Source organism: Myotis myotis, unplaced genomic scaffold (genome assembly GCF_014108235.1).
Source record: "Myotis myotis isolate mMyoMyo1 unplaced genomic scaffold, mMyoMyo1.p scaffold_m19_p_3, whole genome shotgun sequence".
In the NCBI taxonomy this organism is placed as follows: Eukaryota; Metazoa; Chordata; class Mammalia; order Chiroptera; family Vespertilionidae; genus Myotis; species Myotis myotis.
Genome location: NW_023416335.1, coordinates 207,599,662 through 207,617,431, shown reverse-complemented (window position 1 = coordinate 207,617,431; position 17,770 = coordinate 207,599,662). Strand labels below are relative to the sequence as shown.

Here is a 17,770-nt window from a genome sequence, read left to right as displayed (position 1 = left end):
CCCCTGGGCACCTGGTCCCATTTAGTGCCGATGCCGGCGCCCGGGCCTACCTTGTTGGTGAGGTCCAGCTCCGGCTCGCCATTGAGCGCCTCGCCGTCCTCGCTGCAGTCCGAGTCGAAGCCGTCGTGGAGCCGGGCGGCAGCCGACGCGGCCCTGGCCGCCCCCGGGGAGCTGGGCTCGGGGGCGAACATAGAGGCCGGGACCGGCGAGTCCATCGGGGAGCGACTCCGCTCCGCCGCCATCTTTAATAACTTAGGCTCATTCGTACCCGGCCTCGCGTCCCTCCCCTGCTCATTTGCCTAATCTATGCGTAGCCCCGCCCCACACCTCATCGGAATAATTTATGCGAAACTTCTTCGGCCGCGTAGAGGGCGACACCTATCTCTAGCTAAGAAACAATCGACCAGGCTTCCCAGCCACCAATCGCTACAGCCCTTTCAAGGGCTTAATGAATAATTAATGAGGCCCAAACCCCAACAACAAATATCTGAGACGTCACGCGCCCGGATCGCAACTTGGGCGGGGCTGCACTGTGTCCACGCCACCAGCCCGGAGCCTTCCCGCCAACGGGAGCAGCGGAGAGTATGACTGACACAGTAGCCATCCAATGAGGAGAAAAATACGCACAACGTTTACCTTCGCCAATCTTCACGCCCCTCGTTTCCAGAGGCGGTGCTCAACTTCCAAATCTTACGGCAAAACAGTCGGCGCCCAGAGCCGTCGGATGATGGACAGGGGCAAGGCCCAATCCGGTCATCGGATAGGTCCCGCGCCTTGGGCCACCGCCCACGGAGATAGTAAACTGCTCAAGGCGCGTCCCACTCCACTCAGTGACTCGGGGCAGTCCCTGGAAGACCGAGGTCCGACCTGCTGGCCATCTCCGGGCAATTTTGATAGTAGGATTGGATCGATGCCTGGGATACTATAGCAGCCAGAGCGAGGCAATTAATGAAACGCTGACCTTAGGGAGAATTCTCCATTCACTGTCTTCTGCGGAGAAGACAGTAGAGGCAGCCAGCTTAACAGAAGCCAGAAGCACCTGTTAAAAATAGACCCAAAATGGAATCACTGTGGTAAGCTTCACCAAGACTCAATATGCAGTTTCATTCTCTCCCACGAGTGGAATTTTAAATCAATCAGCAATTTGATTGATTTTACAACCATCTGTACTTTAAAAAAATCACGTAGCTGAAGAACTGAGAAGCCAAACTTTCCCAAGGTCACAGAGCCTTTTTAAGTGGCAGGGCAGGAAAAGAATCTGTTAAAAAACAAAACAAAATTCAACCAAATAAATTTAAAGATCTAATTGGCTTTTTTAGTGATTCATGAATTGTGCAGCATCCCACCTTGTAAATAAGAGACCTGTGCTGAGTACTACAAAGTGCAAGATTCTTATAGGAAACTGGGCCAGATAAAGTTATTAGCATCCCCTGGCCATGGGCAAGGGGAGACATTATGGTGGGTGTTGCTCTTCTGGTGAGGTAAGCTGCCTGAAAAGATCCCTCTGCCTTCTCGCAAAGGAAGTTGACCTAGTCTGAAACAACCCATTCTTTTAACCTCGTTGACCCACCCTCCTGCCTATAAAAACCTTCCGTTTTGTACAACTACTTGGGGCTCCCTTCTATTTACTAGATGAGTTGCCAATTCATGAATCATTTAATAAAGCCAATTAGATCTTCAAATTTACCGGGGTTGAACTTCTGTTCTTTAACACACCTCACCACATTTACGAACAGTGGAGCTGAGATCTAGCTAGGGTCTGTTTAAGGTAGTTTCCTACGGATGATTTTTTCAGTATCACCACTTGTGGAAAGCCCCAATCCAAAACACCATCAACAAAGTTTTAGTATCTTGAATTCCTGTTTCAAAAATCTGAAAAGCTTAATGAAATTGGGGAGTAGGCCACTGGTCCCAGGTAGCAAGCAAGCAAGTAGCCGCTTGAGAAGGTAACATGTCCAAGATTTAGGGTTTGGAATACAGGATTTAGTGAACAAAAAGGCAGGGTTCAAAGTGGCTTGCAGTTTCCGGGATCCAACCGAAAGGAAAGTGGCAACCTCGTCTTGTTCCTGTTTTCAAGTCTTATGTGTACAAACACAGCTGGGAACCCTGGGCAAGAAGTCACCCACCTCCCAATGTCTTGGTACTAGTTCTTCGAATGTGTTTTTTCCTTTGTGATTGGCTAAATTGTTCACCACTACCCTATATATTTCTCTATGAGGTAGTTACAAGTAAAATATGATTTGTCAGGAAAGCAAAATATCAAGGCATTGTACTTTAGGATAATAATTGCTATTTAATATTTTACTAATAAACTGGCTTGTCCAGAAAGAGTTCAAGTTCAGAATGTGCTGGCACATGATGGGATACTTGAAATCATGCTCTTGCCCGGCAGGTGTGGCTCAGTGGTTGGACCAAGAGGTCACCCTTCGATTCCCAGTCAGGACACAGGCATGAGTTTCGGGCTGAGCCCCAGTAGGGGGCGGGCAGGAGGCAGCCGATCAAGATCAATGATTCTCATCATTGACGTTTCCAATCTCTCTCCCCTTCTCCCTTCCTCTTTCTGAAATCAATGGAAACTTTTTTTTTTTTAAGCATGCTCTTCTCATCATAGGACTCTGTCCTATTCGCAGAGTAGGTGTTTCTTAAATAGAGAAGTCCAAAGTCACATTTTTATGAAGGGAATTCCCTACCCATCTTTACATCCTTTTTCTAAAGACAGGTTAGATAGAGCCTGCGTTCCCATTTGGATCCACTACTTACTAGCTATGTGGCCTAGAGCAAGTGAATTAACCTGAGCGTCAGTTCTCGCCTCTAAAAAGAAAGAAAAAAAAATACCTACCTCACAGAATAGTCAGCGGAAAATAAGGTCATATTTGTGAAGCACCTAGAACAGTGCTGGCAAGCAAGCCTCGATAACTAATCTTATGTAAATATATCTGTAACCCTTAGCAGGCTTACAAATTACAAACATTTAAGGTAATCCAAAAGTTGCCTGGAGGACTCCCTACCCCCTCGTGGGCCCTCAAACGTGCTCAGCGGTAACTGTTGGGTGTAATGGTGTTGGGTGCTGTCGAAGCAGGCTGAAGAAGTGACGGAATTGTAAGCGTGATCTCTTACTGTTTTTCCAATTTCCTGAACAAAATTCCAAAAGGAGGGCAGCTCAAGTGGACAGTGAATATGTGGTGATGCCTGCCTTCCACATGCCCTCGGGGCAGCCGAGGGGGGAATCCACGCGGGACTGCGTTTACCTGCCGGCGCACAAGGCGCTGGACGGGCCTCAGGAAGCCCAGGGGAGCTCCGAGGCTGCCGCCGGGGGGACGAGACCGTGGCTGAGCGCAGTGAACCGAATAGGACACCGAGGGCCGGGGGTCGCACTCTCCCCTCCGCTCGAAGCGGGACAGCCTCGGCGCTCCCGGGAGTGCGGCGCGGTCGGGCCCTTCCCCGAGAGAATCGGCGCCCGAGCGCCGTGACGGTGCTTTGCAATCCCCCGGCGAACCGCTCGCTGGACCAACACAGAGCGGTCAGCGCGGGAGGAGCTGGGCCGCGGCGGCGGAAGCCTCCGCCCAAGGGCTCAGGCCCTAAGCCAACCCGGCCGGCGAGAGGGGCGGGTGGGGAGGCCGCCAAGTGCCGCCGCGGGCTGGGTCACCGCCCGGGACGGCGCCGACGCCCGGGGGAGGGGCGGGCCCGGGCGCGGCGGGCGCCGAGGCGGGACTCCCGCAATCGCCCCGCCCAGCGAGCCCAGGGAGGCCCGGAGCGGAGAAACCCCGCGCCGACCCGGGCTCCCAACGCTACAGGAGCCCGCCAGCCGGCGCGCGAGGCCGCGGCCCCCACCGCTGCGCCGTGACGTCAGGCTGCCCTCGACGTGACGCCGCGGCGGGGCGGGGCCGCGCGGCGCGGGAGGGCGTTTCCGGAGCACGCGCTGGGCGTGGGCGCTGACGTTGGGCTCAGGTGCGCGCGCTCCGGAGCGCGGCCCAGGTGGCGGCCCGCAGTCCAGGGGGCGGCCGGCCGCGGTGAGGGGCGGCCCGCGGCGCGGACGCGAGTGGGCGCGGGGGCCGGGGTGTGGGGGGGTGCGGGAGGGCCCCGCGGCTGGCACTCACGTGACCGGCGGGGAGGTCTGGGTGGGGGCGGCGAGACGGGTGGGCCCCCGAGGGTGAGGAGAATGGTGGGGCTCCACCCCTCGCGGGTCGGCCCGTCCCCGCGCAGGACCTTCCCTCGGGCCGGGGCCGGACCCGCCGCGCCACCTCCCGGGCCGCCTGGTCCTCCGCGGGGCCCGTGCGACCGCCGCAGCTGACCGGGTTGTCTCCCCCGCAGGGCCGCGCGAGAAGGTGAGAGTCCGCGCTTCCGAGGGAGCCGCGCCCGCCTCGGCTCGCGCCCCGCGGGGCCCACCGCACCCGCGGGCATGGAGAGGCGCCTCGGAGGCCCCGGCGCTGCCCGCCCTCCCACGCCGGCCGGCCCTCGCTAGCTCGGATTTTGCGTTTTATGCGCCACCTGGGCCTTGCCTCCCGAGTCAGTGGCGCCGTGGCCCGGAAGAAATGGAAGAGAAGGAGCGGTGTGACCGGGTCCGCCCCGTCTTCCTGCGCTGAGGCCCGGTTGGCTCGTACAAAGGAAAACACAGCAAGAAAACCGTGGGGGTTTTTCCCGAGGGGGGCGGGTGGGGAGGGCGGGGCAAGGGAGCAAGGCCTTAGGTTTTTCTATGTTGTTTTTTTTTTAAATTCTGCACTTTGACGTTAGTGGTGAAAAACACTAATTCAAAAGTTACTTTTCTATCGAGAAGAGGTGGGTTGTTTTTCCTGGTGATTCCCGTCTTTCTCCCCGTGACAAAGCATAAATCATGGGCACCGGAAACTAAGGTGGACCTCAGGAATCCGGACAGACTGCGAAGCGCGCCCTCTTCCTCGGGGGGAGGGGTGTTTTCAGCCCTCTCCGGAGCCCGCGACGGGAACCATGAGCTGCGTGCCATGGCGGGGAGACAAGGCCAAGTCCGAGTCCCCGGAGCCGCCCCAGGCCGCGCCCCCCCGGATCTACCACGAGAAGCAGCGCCGCGAGCTCTGCGCCCTGCACGCGCTCAACAACGTCTTCCAGGACAGCGGCGCCTTCAGCCGGGAGACGCTGCAGGAGATTTTCCAGAGGTAGGGCCCCGCTGCGTGGTTTCTGGGGACTTTTTGCTGTGTCTGCGGGTGGAGCGGCGTCTCGTTGCCTTCACCTTCCAACCGAAAGTATCGTCAGCGAGATCCTGTTAACGGGGATGAGTGAGGGACCCAGGGTGGGAGAGAGAGCCGCTCCTTTTCGTTGCACACTGGCGGGCCAGGCGCGGTGCTGAGAGCATCCGCAATGCCGTGGGACACACGCTGTTCTTTCCCTGTCGTAGACGAAGGCAGGGCCCAGAGAAGCGCGGTGATTTGCCCGGGTAGCAAACGCAACCAGAGGTGGAGCCAAGTTTGAGTTCAGGTGTGTGCCTGCGCCGGTGACCGCTGTGCTGTCTGATGCCTCTCGAGTCCTGCCCCTCAGGACTTAACAGTCTAGAAGGGGCCCGGATGAGTACTGCTCAGTCACCTGTCACCGGAGAGGGGATGTTGTGGGTTCTCTAGAAAGGTGTCTGAACTAGGCGGTCAGTTGGATTCCTGGTCAGGGCACATGCCTGGGTTGTGGGCTCGATCCCCAGTGGGGGGCGTGTAGGAGGCAGCCCGTGAATGATTTTCTCTCATCATTGATGTTTCTATCTCTCGCTCCCTCTTCCTCTCTGAAATCAGTAAATATCTTTTTAAAAAGGAAAGAAAGGTGTATACACAGGGCTCAGCCTTTCTTTGAGACCATGTGCTAGCCTTTGTGCTTTTCACATACTGTTTTGTGCTGCCCTCCCCACGGTGGTCTCCTGTTTCCGTTTTACTGGTGGAGAAACAGGCAGAAAGGTCAGGTAAATTGTCCAAATAGTTTCTAAGCAGCAAAGCCATGATGTGAAGCTGACTCTTGATCCCCTCCCTTTTTTACTTCATTCTAGATACCCTTTCTTACTGATGCTATCTGACAGGTTATAGAAGTTCCGCTTTTCCCTCTCTGCTGTGATGCTCTGAAATTCTTTTACCAAAGGGTTTGAGAATTTGTTCCTGCAGAAGGAATTCTCTTGAGGAAATGGGGCCCTGGCAGGTGAGATAATACATCTCAGATCATCAGATCATGTCAGCACGTCTGCAGCCCACAGCAGTGAGCCTGTCTGATTCCTCCAGCCAGAAAGTGTTAAGGCCTCCTCGGCTCTCAGTGCAGATAAAGCGGAAGAATTCTTTAAGCAGTGCATGTTGGCAGTTTCAGAAGACCCTTTTCTCCCTTCACTCAGAGATAAAATTATTGCGCCATAAGGGCCTGTATCACAACTGGAAACAATCTATTTTGGGGTGAAAGTCCATAGGTGTAGACTTTTTTTTTGTAGTATAGCAAAGGTGGAGATTTATTGAAGAACAAGTACAGACTCCCCCATGGGGAGAGGGAAAGAGTCCCACAGAGTGGACTCCCACGCAGGGAGGGGAAGGGTCCCACATAGGTGTAGACTTTTTACCCTGAAAGAACCATAGACCTCTCTTAAAGGAATGTTAATCCCAGGGTGTTGACAAAATTATAGTGAGAGTAAATTGTTTTCCTCTGCCAATAATAACCATAGTTATGCCTTAGCGGTGCAAATGTGTCATTTGCGTTATGGCCATTACCTGGCAAATAGAATTACCTCTCTTCAGGAATCGGGCCCTGGCAAGTGAGATAATTTGTCTCAGATCATCAAGTCATGAAACTGAAAAGAGTAGAAAGGAGGCCAATCCATTACACTGCTTCTTTTCACCAGCCATTCATATTTTTTTAATTCATATTTTTTAATTGGATATTTGCGAATTATTTTCTAACCTAAATCTAGGGAGAAGGAAAGGACTCACAGTGAGTAGTTGAATGTGCTTTGTACAGTACTTGGTAATATGTAGCAATCTTTGTTTGTTATCCTCACCATTAATTTTTTTTTTTTTAGAGAGTGGAAGGGAGGGAGTGAGACAGAGAATGAGAACCATCAATGTGAGAAAGATACATCGATTAGCTGCCTCCCACACGCACCCCAGTCAGGGCCAGTGGTCCAGCATGCAACTGAGGTACATGCCCTTGCCTGGAATCGAACCTGGGACCCTTCAGTCCTCTGGCAGAGGCTCTGTCCACTGAGCCAAACTGGCTAGGGCAATATGTAGCAATCTTGCAACAACCTTATTATATTGATCCAAGGATTCAGTTTAAGCAATCTGCCCCATTTCACTCACTAGTAAATTTCAACAGTCAAGATTCTGTGTGTTCATTCACAAGTTTTTCACTTCTTTAAATTTGGCCCCAATCTGAAATGACAATCACTAACACAGATGAACGCTCACTCTGTGCAAAGCACTGTTTCCTTGTGTTAAGTCATTCCTCACATTGATTTTAAAAGATAGGTTCTGTTATTTCCCATTTTTTCAGATGAGAAAATCATGGCACAGAGCTATTTTTTAAAAAAAATAAATTTTATTGATTTTTTACAGAGAGGAAGGGAGAGGGATAGAGAGTTAGAAACATTGATGAGAGAGACACATCGATCAGCTGCCTCCTGCACACCTCCTACTGGGGATGTGCCCGCAACCAAGGCACATACCCTTGACCAGAATCGAACCCGGGACCCTTCAGTCCCCAGGCCGACGCTCTATCCACTGAGCCAAACCGATCAGGGCAGCACAGAGCTATTAATGGCAAGATTTGGACCCAAGCTTTGTAACTGCTGGGCCTCCTAACTGCTCTGTTGGCTCCCTGAGTATTGGAAAGGAGTGTCAGAACAATTATATCATCAGTAGCTGTTCACTCTGCTAGTAAGTTGGGTCTGGGTCTAAAGATGTGGACTATGATTATAAACTGTAAATAATAGTGGGGCTCTTTTAGCTGTTTTCCCTGAATGAAAGAATGCTAAATACTTGATAAACATTAACATGGAACCAGAGTTCTATTCCTGGCTTTAAAGGAATAGAACTTGCTTTTAGCAAATTGTACTACACTCCCCACTTCCCTAGCAGCACAATGTAAAGATCCACCTTAAAGTAATAGCAACTCTGTACACAAAGAGAATATACTCTGTCCCCACTCCAAGAATTCTATATAGACTGTTTTGTATGGAAAGATTCTGTGTGGATGAATAGAAACCAAAAAAAAAAGGCATGAAAGGGATTCGAGGAAAAAGCAAAGGAGAAAGAGGTGAGAGAGAAAAAATTGAATTTTTTAAATAAACATTTACTGGCTGCCTGCAGTGTACCAGGCACTGCTGGGCACTGTAGAGAAAACAAGTTGAAAAGAATTCAGCCGCTGAGAGGTACATCTCGGAGATACACATTGGCCAGGCCTTGAGAACAGACTCCGATTAGAAGCATGGAATTTAGAACAATCTAAAAGAAAAGATGATCTATTTGGGTCCTAACAGAAAGAACAGTAAAGTTGACAGGTTTTACTAGATAATTTTAAATTCCCAGATCTAAAGTTCTTTGCTTTTGTGAAGATGTGACTAATGAATAGTAAGAAATGAGAAAAAATTTCATTAATGCCATTTGTTGAGAAGGAAGTTCTTCGTAGCAGTTGAATTTTAGCCAGATAAAGGAGAAATACAAAAGCAGGGTGGAGTTTCAGTACAGTTGTGCCTATGAAATGACTCATGTTTGGAATAAAAATGAATAGGAACTTAGAAAGAACTAAGCTAATGACTTGGTAGCAACATGGGGACGAGGAAGAGAGGAGTCAGAGGTGTGGCAGGCTGGGTCCAAGATTTGGAGATAGTGGTAGTCTACAGTGATAGCAAAAAAAGGCACGAAAGGGTCAGTTTTCAACATGTGAAATTAGAGAAAAGATAGAAATAATATTCATGTGGATATTTGATCTCATTTTATCATGTACATCTATGCTTTGAAAAGAAAGGACTTAGAAGTTAAATAAGGCAGCAGCTTTGCAAAGTTATTTTGAAAATCCTCAGGTCTCAAACATTTTCACTAGATTCATCTTAATTTTTCAATGATCAAATGTTCTTGCAGCTAAGTATGTGTTTCCCTCTCAAAATAGCTGCTAAAATCTAAATAGATGAAAATTAGCTTGGTACTAGGGAAAAAAATCTAATGCAACCTGGAAAAAACAAAGATTGTAGATAATGATGAGCAACCAGCATTCCCTACCATAGAGGGGAAGTCCTCCTGCCTTCCTATTAAATGGTCGCTAAGCCATTTAATAGGAAGGAGCCACATATAAAGCTTTGGTGGTTGTGCCCTGGCTGCTGTGGCTTGGTTGGTTAGAGTTTTGTCTCATACACTAAAGGTGAGGGTGCATGCAGGAGGCAATTGATGTTTCTCTTTCTTTCTCCCTCCCTTTCTCTAAAATCAATTTTTTAAAAAGTAAAGGTATGGTGGTTGTAAATTGAGAAAAGATGTTGTTAAGTGTTAACCCCTAGAGATTTGAATTATCTCATCCAAGGGCCAAACATCATCACCATCACCGTCATGGCCAACATCTACTACAGAGCACTTCTGTGATCTGTACTTTACACTTCATAATTTAAAGACATCAGGAAGTCATATTTTCTAATGTCACATCTCTTCAGCCCTGATAAAAAGGAAAATAATAATTATGGGAGAAAAGGAATATGAATGAATGTCTCCACATCTACTTTTCTTTAAAATCTGAACTCATCAGCATAGCCAGACACAGTGACAACCACGTGGGGAGCATCTGGAACTTACCTGAGGTGTGAGACCTGGACTGGAGCCTATCTTCTCACTTGTAGATCACTTCAGATCTAACAACCTCTTGGCTGTGACAACAGTGAGAAACCTGCTTTGTGGCCCAGAATTTCTAATGAAATTAAAGAGAGTCCGTTCTGAACAAGAATTTACCAGGGAGTCTCAAGAAAACAATCGACTGAAACAGAACAAGATCTTAAGGAATTCAGTGGGGCCAGTGTATCGAAATATCCAGGAGGCTGTTCAGTGTAGCCTTAGTTCTGTTCAGAGTTAGGAAATTGAATCCTACCTCTGCCCCTCGCTAGCTGTACATGACTGAGCAAATCATTGTAACCTCTTTGTACGTAGTTTTCTTATTTACACTATGGGATTAATCTCTATTTCAAGATTGTTGGAAGGATTAAGTGATAAAGCTTATAAAAGTAGCTGACACAACTATTAACATAAAAGCAAGTGCTAGTGTCGTAGGTAAACTGGGTAGGTCCCACTTGTTCAAATAACCACTCTGGGAACGAGATGGAAGCCATCCTTGGCATTTCCTGTATTGATCAGTTTGACCAACACATGTTTACTCAATTGCCAGTGCCTAGCTGTGAGGGACACAGAGTAGAAGAGCCATTTCCTTCAGGAATTTACTATTTGCACATTTATGAAAAAAAACTGCATTCTTCAGTGGTCCTCTAAGATAGGAATCATTCCCATTTTTACAGATAAGCTAATAGGCATGGAGATTAAATCTCACAATTGGCATTGATGCTGCATGGAAGTTCCTCCCAATCTCCCTCCTTTTTCTATTACAAAGGAGCCAGGAAAGATTCCATGGGGGAGATAGGGTGCGAGGATGAGCCTAAAGGATTGACTTGGAACAGAAAGTAGGATGAAAGAGGAGAGGCCAGAAATAACATTTATGTGATCAAACATGTCCTCAAGACTCAAGGTGAATACTAGCACATTAGGGGTTCAAGAAAACTTGCAGGAAACCTGTTTTCTTGTTTCAGCCATTGTATCAGATATTTTCTGTGGTCCGCTGGGAACACACTTGGGAAAGCTCAGCTCTGAGGTCTGAGCCTGGCAGGGACTTAGGTGGTGAAAGAGGAGGAAGACTCAGCAGTTTCTTTGTTGAAGTTTCCCTGCATCCACTGGCTAGAGACGACACTGAAAGGATGAGAAGCTATTGAAAAACTGGTGAAAGGAAAAGAACGATCTATCTTGAGCTGGGCTTTTTTTCATATGCTTTTGCATTTAATCCAAGTGCCCAAGAACCCACCTAGAGCCTTTGTCCTATTAAGCTACATCTCAAGCCCCGGCCCCAGGGGCTCAGCTGGCCTTTCCTCTTATCAACCTGCCGCCACCACCACTCTGTTCTTGGGTCCTTGCTGTAAGACAGGCACAACTGCCCAGTTGGTGTGACTCAGGGTTAAGCATCGACCTTTGAACCAGGAGGTCATGGTTCGATTCCTAGTCAGGGCACATGTCCAGGTTGCAGGTTCAATCCCCAGTGTGAGGCATGCAGGAGGCAGCCAGTCAATGATTGTCATCATTGATGTTTCTATCTGTCTCTCCTTTCTCTCTCTGAAATTAATAAAGACATATTTAAAAAAAAAAACAGGCACACGTTGGATTCCAACAAATCTGAGTTTGAATCCTCGTTCAAACTTGAAAGATAAGTGATCGGGTTAGTCATTCAAACTTTAGTTTTTGGGTTTGTTTGTTTTTAGTTTTTTAAACCTATAAAATGTAAATAGTTCATAGCCTTATGGGCTTATTGTGAGGATTAAATTAGATACATATGAAAGCATGTCATGGGCTTGGCACAGAAGTTTCCAATAAATGGTAGTTATTACAGAGAAAAATTTTGGTTGCAGAGTGGAATGTAATGTCTTCAGGTACCCTTTTGCTAGTTCTGGAGACAAGCACATAAGTTCTTTTCATTTTAAGGGTCCACTGCTATTTTCAGGGAAAAAGATAAAATAAATACAGAGAACATTTCGACAACACTCTTTAAGCACTCTTTGAGCCCTGGTGATGTAACATTCACAGGATAGAGAAGGCCGCTGCGCCCCCTGCTGTCATTGTAGTGTGGGAAAACAGACAATCAGAAGACATGTCCAGTAATAACAAGGGCTGTAATTAAAGCAGGTAGATACAATAGGAAGCGACTGGGAGAAACCTAAGCTTGGACTGTCAGAAAAGGCATCTAAGGCAGTAATACTTGAGACCCAAATAACAAGCCGACCAAGTGATGATCTAGGGCAGTGGTTCTCAACCTTCCTAATGCCACGACACTTTAATACAGTTCCTCATGTTGTGGTGACCCCCAACCATAAAATTATTTTCGTTGCTACTTCATAACTAATTTTGCTACTGTTTTGAATCATAATGTAAATACCTGATATGCAGGATGTATTTTCATTGCTACAGATTGAACATAATTAAAGCATAGTGATTAATCACAAAAACAATATGTAATTATGTAAAAATGTGTTTTCTGATGCTCTTAGGCAACCCCTGTGAAAGGGTTGTTCGATCCCCAAAGGGGTCGCGACCCACAGGCTGAGAACCGCTGATCTAGGGGAAGACTATTCCAGACAGTGGCAGCCATTGAGTACAAAGGCCCTCGGTGAGAAAGCTGGTGTGCTCAAGTAGCAGAGGTCTGTGTGGTAAGAGGTGCAATGAGGTCAGCAGGACCCCAGGGCCTTGCAGGCCAGAGGAAGTAGTGTAGGTTGTCTTTAAGTGTTTGGGGAGCCATTAGAGGGTTTAAGCAGTGGCAGGAATATGTTTTATGCTGAAAAAATGATCTGGTATGTTTGCTGTATATAGAGAAGTTTTTTACTCTTTTTTTTTAATTTAAATTATTTATTGTTTAAAGTATTACATATGTCTCCTTTTTCCCCCATTGACCTCTTCCCTGCTGTTCCCACCCACCAGCACATGCCCTCACCCTCCTACTGTCTGTGTCCATGGGTTATGCTTATTTGCATGCATCCAAGTCCTTTGGTTGATCTCTTACCCTTCCCCCTCCCCTGCCTTCTCTGAGGTTAGATCAGCGGTTCTCAACCTGTGGGTCGCGACCCCTTTAGGGATTGAACGATCCTTTCACAGGGGTTGCCTAAGACCATTGGAAAACACATATATAATTACGTATTGTTTTTTTGATTAATCACTATGCTTTAATTATGTTCAATTTGTAACCATGAAAATACATCCTGCATATCAGATATTTACATTACGAGTCATAACAGTAGCAAAATTAGTTATGAAGTAGCAACGAAAATAATTTTACGGTTGGGGGTCACCACAACATGAGGAACCGTATTAAAGGGTCGCGGCGTTAGATGATCTGTTCCATGCTTCTATGTCTGATTCTATTTTTGTTCGTCAAGTTTTTTACTTTTCATAAGATTTTTTAAGTTTTTAGAATTGACTTAAAGTCTCCATTCTCTTTTGGAGATGGCATTTAGCAGCTCCTATCTCTGCTTTTTGTTGTTGTTGTTGTTGTTAATCCTCACCTGAGGATATTTTTCCCCCTGATTTTTAGAGAGGAAGGGAGGAAGGGGAGTTGAGGAGAAAGAGAAGGAGAAACATCAGTGTGAGAGACACATTGTTTGGTTGCTTCCAGCACTCGCCCTGATAGCCCCAGGATCGAACCTGCAAACCGGGTATATGCCCTTGACCAGGAATCGAACCCAAGACTCTTCAGGCCAACGCTGTAAGCACTGAGCATCACTGACCAGGGTGACAGCTCCACATTTATTCCACACTTCCCTTCCTCCACACGTGCTGCCCTTTCCTTCAAGATGGCCTTTCCTCGGGTCCTGGCCTGACAAGCCTATGAAACAAAGTAATAGGACTGGAAAGTAATAGAACTGACCTTGCCTTGATGGGAAGGAGTGGCTAAGAGGCCTGGCCAGAAATGTCTTTCAGCTGGGTGAGCAAACCAGACTGCAGTTTTGTTTGGCACAAAAATTTCTTTCAATTGATTCTTTGTGTTTTAATTTTTAAAAATCCTTAAGTATTTTACACATACACATGTATATTTGGAATGCTTTACATGGGTCATGCATGCAGTTTCATTTAGGCCTTACTCCATTTTATTGCTTTATACCTGGCCCCAATTCATACATTTATGTTACCTGCCTGGGCTCCTGTAGGCCTGAGTATTAAATGATTAATGATTATCAAGTGTGTAAGCTTTAAATGGAAAGCACTTAAATATAAAAAAACAGTAACAAATACTACCCATGCAAATGAAAATATCAAATACTATTTTCCATTGGCTTATATCAGGGCAGAGAAATCAGCAAGGAAAAGGCGGCAGAAATGGGTAGGCTGGGGATAAACGAGACGCCTTCATGGAACACTTTGTGTCCATTGACACACTTTCTAAATGACAGGCAAAGAGGCTCCATCACTGCTGAATTATTACTATTATTATTATATTTTTGTTGATTCCAGAGAGGGGGAGAGAGAGAGAAAGAGAGTTAAAAACATCAGTGATGAGAGAGAATCATTGATCGGCTGCCTCCTGTACGCTCTCCACTAGGTATGGAGCCCAGCAACCCCGGGCATGTGTCCTGACCGGAAATCAAACGGTGACCTCCTGGTTTATAGGTTGACACTCAACCACTGAGCCACACCAGCCAGTCGTGAATTATTATTTTACATTAAAAAAGAAGTAATCCTTGGACAGTAAGAGCCCAGACTGCAGAATACTTGGTTGGAAGCTTGGTTAGTTTACTTGAATGGGGTAAACAAACTTCTGGGGGACAGTGGCCTAAAGTGCTGTCTCTGGTAGTGCAGGCTCAGGAGGCCTTAAGCAGATCAACAAGTCTCAGTCCTCCTTTCACATCTGTAGGTTGTCTCCAAACACCATGGTGACGCCCCACAAGAAGAGCATGCTGGGAAATGGGAACTACGATGTGAACGTCATTATGGCAGCACTTCAGACCAAAGGCTATGAAGCTGTTTGGTGGGACAAGCGCAGGTAATCTGAACCAGGCTTGACTTGAGGAGAACTGGCACGCAGGGGCTGCGTGGGGAGGTAGGAGGCCAGTTGTGTGACAGCCAGGGGACCTGACACCGTTCCTCTTCTGCAGGGATGTCAGTGCCATTGCTCTCACTAATGTCATGGGCTTCATCATGAATCTGCCCTCCAGCCTGAGCTGGGGTCCACTGAAGTTGCCTCTCAAAAGGCAGCACTGGATCTGTGTTCGAGAGGTGGGCGGTGCCTACTACAACCTGGACTCCAAGCTGAAGACGCCCGAGTGGATTGGAGGCGAGAGCGAGCTCAGGTGCCGTGGTGGCTGCTGTGCTGGGTGGGCTCCTATGGCTCCTCTCTCATTATTTGGCAAAGGACCTGAAATCCCTGGCTTCTTGGACCTCTCCCTGCCTCACTCAGAATCATTAAGGTCTCAGATTTGAAAGACCTGAATCTCTGATAGTCCATGAAGCTCCAGCTCCTGGGACACTGATCCTCTGGTCTGGCAGGACTGGCTTGTAATTTTATCTACACTTGGCTGTGACAGTATAGCTGCCAGTTCAGAGGAAGGAAGACATTCAGGGCAGAGAGGACTAAACGTCCCAAAGAAGAACCCCCCCCCCCCCACACACACACACACACAATTAGAAGTCCTTTCGGCTGGTTCTGTTTGTCACAGAGCTAGCTACTTTAAGCTAGGAGCAGAAATTCATATTGGCAATCTTAACTAGACAGATTGAGGGGTAACCAAAAGTGGAACCCACCAAGAGCAGATCACCATGGGAGTGTTTTTTAGGATTGTCAAGGGTATAAATTGATGAGGTTACTGGTGAACATACGGCCCCAAGACTGGAATTTGCCATTTTAACAGCATCTCATTCTCTCTTTCATGTATTTTTCCCCCAATAGGAAATTTCTAAAACATCATTTGCGAGGAAAGAACTGTGAACTCCTGCTGGTGGTACCAGAAGAGGTGGAGGCCCATCAGAGTTGGAGGGCTGATATGTAACAGTTCTGCCAAGCTTCCCTCACCTCGACCCCTAAATCCTCCATGATGTGCTGTGCCCTATACATTGGGTCTGCCCTTGCCACTTCCCCAGACATCTCATCGGGTTTTTCCCTCAGATTTGACAGTGTGCAATAGGCCAGAGGTGTGAAATGTTACAAGAACCAACCAACGTTACTCATTCCTGGGAAAGGAAGGAAGGTAGGAACTCTGTGCTTAGGGCAAGCAATGGAAGACCCTTGTTTTATTTGAAGAGACAAGGAAAAAAAAGAGGGGGGGTGTCCCCTAGCTTATTTTTCCCTTTCCTCTGAGGACTTGACAGAGGCTCTGCTGGAGTTCACTGCTGCTCTGACTTACCTGGAGATGCTGCCTCCATTTCCCCTTTCCTGGCAACTAGTGGGTCTGAAGACACAGGACATGCAAAGCTCGTGTGACTGGTTTGAAGGACCCAGAGCAAAGGTCTCAGGAACCATCTCGAAAACCCCAGCAGCACTACATCATGCCATCTGCAACCCTCAATGCCTTCCCTTATCCTATTTTTAAGGATGGTTTATGGCTATTCTTGTCGTTTTATAATGAAAAGTTCTCTACTATTTCAGAGTGGCTGAATCCTGCAGCATTCTAGCATGACAGGGTGAGCTAGATACCTAAGAAGACATGGCCGAAACCAGGCGGGCATAGGCAACCTGTCTGCCTCATCCAGCAGTGTCCCTGCCATTTCATTAAGTTAGGAGGCTCTGGGGCACCACATAAGCATAAGGGCAGTTTTTCCTGTTGGCCCACTCTGACCAAATCAGGAAAAAATGAGCCTGCCTTCGACATCAAATTCCACTAGTTTAAAATAGTTGGGTGAGGAAAGTATTGTGAAGAGAACAGCTAGAATCGAAGTCCTAGGCTGGGAGTCACTATAGTGAGCAGAGTCCTCAAGTTAGGTGGTTATGTGTATTATGTTAGAGGACTTGGGTCTGTCATCTTTCTGTAGTTTTCTTTACAAATCAACGAAGGATTGACCCACCCCTACCTCTTTAAATAGTTGTAGGCCCCTTTTCTCCTAACTTTGGAAAACATGAGAGAAGGAGGGGAAGCACTGCTTGTCTCCAAAGTGGTTGTATTGCCTCAAGGCCGACGGGCAGGCAGGGATGGCCCGTCCAGGCCTTTCAGATCGATGGTCTTGGCAGGCCTGAGAGCTGCTCCACTAGCCAGACTTCTCTCCAGCAGCAAAGCCAGCCTGGGGCTTGCATGTCAAACCTGAGCAAGTGAAACAGGATGAAGCTGAGGCGCTCTCCTCCCCACTGTGACTGGAGTGCATGTTTACACCAGCACTTTTTCTGCACATTTATCTTCAATCCAACAAGGCCGTTTTTTATGCTGAGTAACAGGCCACCAAGCGGCTACTGCGTTACACTGTCTGAGCAACTGACTGCAATCTCTTGCACCATTTTCTACATCAGACATGCTTGGCTCCACAGACAGCTCTTTATCCCTGCACAATGACATTCCAACCACCACCAGCCACAAGTTCCAGCCAGCCTTGCTGATGGTCGTAAGCAGGAGCTTGGGTCCATTGGCACTGTCAGTGATAGTAAGCCATTTCCTCAGAAGAGGAGGAAACCTCCAGTGTGCTCGGGCCTGTGCAAGTGGCCCTTCAAAGGAGTCCCCATGTACTTGGAGTCCATGAGCCAATGGGATATGCAAAGACACTTAAACATTTCAGGGCTGGTTTCTCTGTTCATATCCAATCTGGTGCTTGGGAACAGGGACCCATGCTGATGCCTAAGGGCAAAAAGCCCTATTTCCTTTAAGGAAGGGAGCAGGCCTGACCCTGATGCCCATAAGGGGTGACCCTAGGCTTTTTGTTTTTCTTGCTTTTATCTTTCCCTACCCCTGTTTTTGTTGGCCTTGTGCTGGGTTTGTTTACAGAAGATGTATTTTGTTTAACCAAATATTAAAAGTGGAAAACTCCATACGTAAATCTCATGTCTGCCTAAATTCTGTAATTATGTACATAAAGGGAAAAAAAGT

The 17,770-nt window shown here is 47.7% G+C and overlaps 2 protein-coding genes across 5 annotated transcripts in view; one reads left to right on the top strand and one right to left on the bottom strand.

The window, feature by feature from the left end:
• Nucleotides 1–3,538, bottom strand: part of GTPBP1 (GTP binding protein 1) — a 28,432-nt gene extending 24,894 nt beyond the window's left edge. Inside the window, exons 1-2 of one of the 3 annotated variants that reach the window (XM_036296649.1) lie at nucleotides 3,249–3,538; nucleotides 51–1,039 (exon numbers count right to left, since the gene is read on the bottom strand). In XM_036296649.1, the coding sequence (XP_036152542.1) occupies nucleotides 51–242 (192 nt within the window). In that variant the 5' untranslated portion in view covers nucleotides 243–1,039; nucleotides 3,249–3,538. Of the gene's footprint in view, nucleotides 1–50; nucleotides 2,466–3,248 lie in introns of those variants that run through there. The other 2 variants (XM_036296650.1, XM_036296648.1) reach the window with 2 other exon arrangements.
• A 339-nt stretch (nucleotides 3,539–3,877) lies between these two features.
• Nucleotides 3,878–17,725, top strand: JOSD1 (Josephin domain containing 1). 2 transcript variants are annotated; one of them, XM_036296655.1, is made up of 5 exons: nucleotides 3,878–4,010; nucleotides 4,312–5,129; nucleotides 14,620–14,748; nucleotides 14,861–15,055; nucleotides 15,652–17,725. In XM_036296655.1, the coding sequence occupies exons 2-5, from the start codon at nucleotides 4,945–4,947 to the stop codon at nucleotides 15,749–15,751; spliced, it is 609 nt and encodes a 202-aa protein (XP_036152548.1). In that variant the 5' UTR covers nucleotides 3,878–4,010; nucleotides 4,312–4,944; the 3' UTR covers nucleotides 15,752–17,725. The 2 variants fall into 2 exon arrangements, with proteins under 2 accessions (XP_036152548.1, XP_036152549.1); XM_036296656.1 differs by having other exon boundaries at nucleotides 3,934–3,948.
• Nucleotides 17,726–17,770: the final 45 nt, after the last annotated feature.

Bases quoted from the DNA above. Each gene is read 5' to 3' on its own strand.
- JOSD1 (XM_036296655.1), top strand. From the start codon at position 4,945: ATGAGCTGCGTGCCATGGCGGGGAGACAAGGCCAAGTCCGAGTCCCCG. The intron at 5,130-14,619 runs GTAGGGCCCCGC...TCACATCTGTAG, and splicing joins CTGCAGGAGATTTTCCAGAG to GTTGTCTCCAAACACCATGG. The intron at 14,749-14,860 runs GTAATCTGAACC...CCTCTTCTGCAG, and splicing joins GTTTGGTGGGACAAGCGCAG to GGATGTCAGTGCCATTGCTC.